Source organism: Myotis lucifugus, unplaced genomic scaffold (genome assembly GCF_000147115.1).
Source record: "Myotis lucifugus unplaced genomic scaffold, Myoluc2.0 scaffold_115, whole genome shotgun sequence".
In the NCBI taxonomy this organism is placed as follows: domain Eukaryota; kingdom Metazoa; phylum Chordata; class Mammalia; order Chiroptera; family Vespertilionidae; genus Myotis; species Myotis lucifugus.
Genome location: NW_005871163.1, coordinates 1,747,419 through 1,753,440, shown reverse-complemented (window position 1 = coordinate 1,753,440; position 6,022 = coordinate 1,747,419). Strand labels below are relative to the sequence as shown.

Here is a 6,022-nt window from a genome sequence, read left to right as displayed (position 1 = left end):
ATGTTTTTGCTAACTTTTGTTGTTGTTTGTCTATCCCTCCCAGAGTGTGAGCTACAGGAGAATGGGGTCCTTGCCTGTCTTGTTTACCATGTCATCTGTGTAATAGGAACTCAAATAATATTTATTGAATGAATGAGTTACAAAATAATGAGTTGCTGAAGTTCCAGGCAGGCCCCTATGTTCCCTGTTGGGTCTCCTTTCCTCTGCACCATGCTGTTGTCCACACTGTTAACCTGTGCTTAACTCCTAGAGCAGCGGTTCTCAACCTGTGGGTCGCGACCCCTTTGGCGGTCGAACGACCCTTTCACAGGGGTCGCCTAAGACCATCCTGCATATCAGATATTTACATTACGATTCATAACAGTAGCAACATTACAGTTATGAAGTAGCAACGAAAATAATTTTATGGTTGGGTCACAACATGAGGAACTGTATTTAAAGGGCCAGAAGGTTGAGAACCACTGGTCTAGAGGAACTTGTTCCTGTCACTTGACCTCACTCAACTTCTACTGCCTCGTTTGTGAAATGGGAACCCTGCTCCTTGCCAAGCCAACTCCAAGGACTGTTGAAGATGCAAGGAGCCAGTGGGTGGAAAAGCCCAGAGCCCACCGATGATCAGAATGGAATGGGTCTGGCCTGGTGCGAGGAGCATCTTACTCCTGCTTCCCTACCAAGCTCTCCTCACTCTGTGCTGTTTGACCTGACCTGCTTCCTGTGCCACTCACACAGCCTCACTCACTTGCCTTGCCTTCCCCACCCCTTGCTCTCCAAAGGTCTTCTTTTATGGCTCCTTGTGAGGAATTCCTATACGGCCCTGGCCTTCACTGTGAGAAAGAACAGGCTATCAAAGGCCGGGCTTGGCTCCCTGCTCTGTGGTTAAATATTGATGACACCAGGAGGCAGAGGCCCGGAGAGAGCACACCACGTATCCCCCTGCGGTGCTGGCACCCCCGACCGGGGTCCTCTAAGCCCATTTCTCGGGGCTGGGAAGAGGGTCTGGATGTTTTCTCTTTACTTGAGGCCACCATATAAGAAAGTGAGCACTGGGCTCCTGGTTCTTTAAGCAATTAAAACCGGGTGGAGCCTGTTTGCCACCCGAGGCCACTCATTCAAGAGGTCAGTCACCCCAGAGTAGCAGAGAAGACTCCAGGCCTGGGCGTGTGCTAAGAGCAGAGCTACCAGATGGGATGGGCTGCCACAGACTAATCCCAGGTGACAGCTGAGTGGAGAGCTCAAGTGCAAAGACCATCCTGTGCTTCGGTGAGAGGAGGAGGAAGAAGACACAGCAATCAGTGCTGCTCCCCAAAGCAGATCAAGGCCGGCCCCAGGAGCCTAGGACCCAGGGTGAGTGTCTCTAACCTCCCATGGGAATGAGTGACCAGGGTCTTCCGTAGGAGTCCCAGGCCAGTGGCAGATGGTTAAGCTCTGTTTAAAATGCAGGAATCTCCCAGAGGGGCCCAAGGAGACAGGACAACTGAACACAATGTGATATCCTGGGTGGGATCTGGGAACAGGAAAAGACATTCATAGAAAATAAAATCCAAATAACTCATGAAATGTAGTTAATTTTTTAAAAGCAGGGATATTAACAGGATGCTCACTCTAGAAGGAAACTGGTGAAGTGTTCTGAGGGGAAATGTGTCTTTGTTTCTGGGGCATCTAATACAATCCGGAGGGCTGACTCTCAGCTCTGGCCTTGAGTCCGACTTGTCATTTTGTTTGTTGGTATATGTTCATTATAACAATATTATCATATTTAAAACACACATTCCCCTATGGAATCAGCCAAGTTTGTACACTTATCAGATTGGCTCCGACACCACACTGTCTTGATTACTGCAGTTTTACAGGAAGTCTTAAAGTCTGATAGCGTCAGTCCTCTAACTTTGTTCTTCAATATTGTGTTGACTATTCTGAGTCTTTTACCACACACCATGTAAACTTCAGAAACATTTTGTCGATACACATAAAATAACTTGCTGGGATTTTTATTGGAATTGCATCGAATCCATAGGTCAAGTTGGGAAGAACTGACATCTTAATTAGTTTTATTAATTAAACACACAAATTTGGAATTGTCTCAAAAGCTATAAATACTATACATACATTTTAAAATACATTCAAATATAGAAAAATATATTTAAAATGTACATTAAAATATATACATTTAAAATATATAATAATTCTATGTGTTGTTTTCATGAAAGCAGTGTGTACTCATGAGAAATGTATACAATACAGAAGTATTCAAAGTGTTCGCATGCGTCTAGGCCCCATCCCACCTTCCGAGAGGGAGTCAGTGTTTGGTTTCTCGACCTTCACACTCTTCTCTGTGGGTGTGGGGAGGTCCACATAGGCAGCAGGGGCCTATGGGCGATGTTACTAATTAATCCAGGCACTCCTGCATCTGAGATTGGACAGAAAGTCACAACCCTTCTTAGCAAGTGCTCTGGACAGACAGTTGGAACTGGAAACAGATCACATTGATTAGCCATCCCTATAACTTTGTCTTCTCATTATTCAGTATATATACACATACCCCTCAACGGATAGTGGATAGCATGCCTGGAGTCCTCGGAAGTCTAAACAGGTCCTTCTTTCCCCCTGAATTCCATCTCCGCCTTGATACGTGAATGGTCATTCACATGTGAAAACATTTCCCCTCAAAACCTGTAGATGTTTCTTGTTTTCTCAGAGCTTTGCCGTGGTTCTCAACCTTGGCTGCACATTAGAATCACCTGGGAATCTTTTTAAAATCTTGATTTCTGGGCCCCATCCCATAACAAAGAAACAGAATTTCCAGAGGATGAGGCCCAGAAATCAGGATTTTAAAAAGATTCCCAGGTGATTCTAATGTGCAGCCAAGGTTGAGAACCACTGCTTTAGAGTCTGATGTCAATTAAGTCCTTATTTTAGCACTGTGTTTGTCTGCTTGCCATCCAGTTGTTTTTTAATGTTTCTGGCTGGGCCTCCAAAGGCTACTTCGGAAGGCGGTGTGAGTAGGGGGACTGGAGATAGCCTGGGGCCTCTGTTGTTGTTGTTGTTGTTAGCCACAATGACATGTTTCTATGATTGGTTTCTTCAAAACCCTTCTCTTCTTTTATTTTTTTTTAGTTCCTTTAATCTCCCTTCTTGTTCTCTTTTTCCTTTTCCCCCAGAGAGAACTATTCTAATGTGTTTAATGTGTCTTTTTTTAAGTGGGGTTTTTTAATGTGTTGTTTTGTGCGCATATATTTTGTATTTTCATAAACAGTATGGCATGTCCTCTATGATCCTTAGGGATACTTTTTAAAAAATATTTTTTTATTAATTTCAGAGAGGGAGAGGGAGGGATAGAAACATCAGTGATGAGAGAGAATCTCTTGCATACCCCCCACTGGGGATCGAGCCTGCAACCCAGGCATGTGTCCTGACTGGGAACAGAACTGTGACATCCTGGTTCATAGGTCAATGCTCAACCACTGAGCCACGCTGGCCGGGTATTAGGGATAAATTTTCTCATATATGACACACTCAGTAGCAGAGTGGCTGTGTACACTTACTGTGACTAATTTGCCCTCTAGATGGCTGCCTCATCCTACACTCCTTGTCAGTGCATGAGGCCATGGCCTAGAACCTCAAACACATGACATCATTCACCTTTCCAACTATGATGATCTAATGTATGTCAACTGGTATTTAATTTTTAACTTTCATCCTTCTGATTACCATAGAGTTTGAGCACTTTTTCATATGCTTGCTAGCCTTTTGGGTTTCCTACCTTGTAAATTGCGGTTTAGATCCTTTACCCATTTATTAGGGTTCCTGTCTTTTTCTTATTAATTTGCAAGAATTCTTTGTGTATCCTAAATATCAGTCTCTTCCTGGTTTTAAGCATTGCAAGTATCTTGCCCCAATCAGAAAAGTGTTAGTTACTTTATTGATGGTATTCTTCAGTGAACAGATAATCTTATTTTTTGATATAATCGAATTCATCAGTTTTTTGTTATTGAATGATTTGAGCTTTTATGGTTTTGTTTAAAAAGTTTCACCCCACTTCTATTAACGTTACATTTTCCCCTCTTACATGTGGGGTCTGTTCTGTATGTACTGTTTGTTGGGTGCACATCCAGTCTTCCTTTTTCCCACACAGAGAGCCGGTTCCCGACACCTGCTAAACGACTCCTCCTTTCCCTGCTGATTAGTAGAGCCGCCTTTATTATACGTCAAGTTCCCATGTGCACATAGGTCTCTACGAAATTCCTGTTCTGATCCCTTGATATAGTGATGTGGCCTTATGTCAACATCCAAAGTTGGAATTGTTTATTATTTTTTATTACTAGATTTCAGTATCTGACTTAGTAAACACAGATTGCTTAACTTGCTTTGTTTTGCGGGGATAGAAACAGGCTGAAATTAATGAAAGGATGTAGCCAGGGAGCATGGATTCAGTTCCTTGCACTGCAAACGACAGAAAACAATTCTTATAACATGCCTCCCCACCCCCCAAAAAAGAAGTTATCAGGGGGCTGCTGAACTGAGAGCAGCACTGGCCAGTCAGGCCTGGGGGTGGCCGCGAGGAAAGTGAGCTGCCAGCTCTCGGCAGCAATAGCCGACAGCTCCCCTTTTCTGGTACTTTCTCAGCTCTGGGTAGCAGGCATGCCAATCCCCAGATAAGAGACTGTGATGGGCCCAACCTTTGTTATGTGGGTCCCGTGACTGGCTACCACATGAAAACCAAAGGCAAGGGATGGGACAGTTTGCTAAGGAACCAGGGTGAAGGGAGCCGTGGCTGCAGGAGCTGGATGGGGATGCTGAGCAGGCAAAAGCGGACCATGTCCCCTGCGAGGGCCCCACAGCCCAGCAGTGGCTTAGCCCTTCCCGCTCCAGGTCGGTGCTCTTCCCCACGCGTGATGGGTTTTAATAAAGACTCGAGTGACTCCCAAGTCTGTGGTCTCTGCCTCTCCAGGCCCCCACTGCTCTGGGCCAGCCTGTTCTGGTCCTGTAACTTCGGGCGAGAGGAGAGTTGGGTTTGGGCAGGGAGGGGAGCTCCGGCTGGGGTGGGCTATGGGTCATGCTTTCTGCTTTGTTTCCAGGGCTCTGCAGGGCTTTGCGCAGGGGCCAGCACCTAGGAGGCCAAGAGGGCAGCTGAGGGGCCGAAGGGGCCTAAGGACTTCGTCATCAGAAATGTACCCCAGCCAGGAGCAGGGCATGCCCCATGGTGAGGGCGTTACCGGAGCCCCAGCTGGCACTGTGGTGCCTCAGGAGCTGCTGGAAGAAATGCTTTGGTTTTTTCGGGTAGAAGATGGTAAGTGGCGGGGGACTGGGGAGTGGGGTGTGTGCTCTCAACACAAAACACAAACTGGACTCTGGCTGAAGCCCTGGACACGGTCCCTTCCTCCATAGCAGCTGCACATTTGCTTCAAAGCAGCTGAGGGGTCCCGGTACCCAGAAGGATGTAGTTGAACCTCACGGTCCTTTTCCCGGGGCTTGGTCATTCATTTACCCACCCATTCAGTCATTCACAAATATTTAAGTTCCTTCTGTGCGCCAGGCACTGTTTTCAACACTGAATAACACCAAAACTCTCGTCTTCATGAAGCATATGTTTTCGTGAAAGGGAGAGAAAATAAACAGGATAAACATCAAAATGCCTAGTGCATTGGTGATGAGTTGGGTAGTGGCATTTTGTTAAATGCTCTGAATAATTCCAGGAGTAAGAGAAAAAATAAGGGGGAAAATGAAGCAGAGAAAGGGAGTCGGAAGTAGGTAGCAAGGGTAGGTAATGTGGTCACTCAGAAGGTGACATTTGAAGAAAGGCCTGTAGGAGGTGAAGGACTTAGTTATGTGGGGGAAGGCCATTCCTGGTGGAGGGAACAGCCGATGCCAAAGCTCTGAGGCTGGGTCCTGCCTCCGTTCAGTACAGTGTGGCTGAATCTCGGTTATCTAGATTCAGAGTAGCCACTTTATGTATTATCTGTGGCAGTCTTGAATCTATTTTCACTGCCACCCTTCTTTCTTCTTCCCTCTTCCCCCTCATCCT

The 6,022-nt window shown here is 45.9% G+C and overlaps 1 protein-coding gene across 1 annotated transcript in view; it reads left to right on the top strand.

The window, feature by feature from the left end:
• The first annotated feature begins 862 nt into the window (after positions 1 to 862).
• The window catches only part of SLC51B (solute carrier family 51 beta subunit), an 8,701-nt gene continuing 3,541 nt past the window's right edge, over positions 863 to 6,022 (top strand). The window contains exons 1-2 of the mRNA XM_023757821.1: positions 863 to 1,344; positions 5,076 to 5,316. Coding sequence (XP_023613589.1) covers positions 5,167 to 5,316 — 150 coding nt within the window. The 5' untranslated portion in view covers positions 863 to 1,344; positions 5,076 to 5,166. The remainder of the gene's footprint in view (positions 1,345 to 5,075; positions 5,317 to 6,022) is intronic.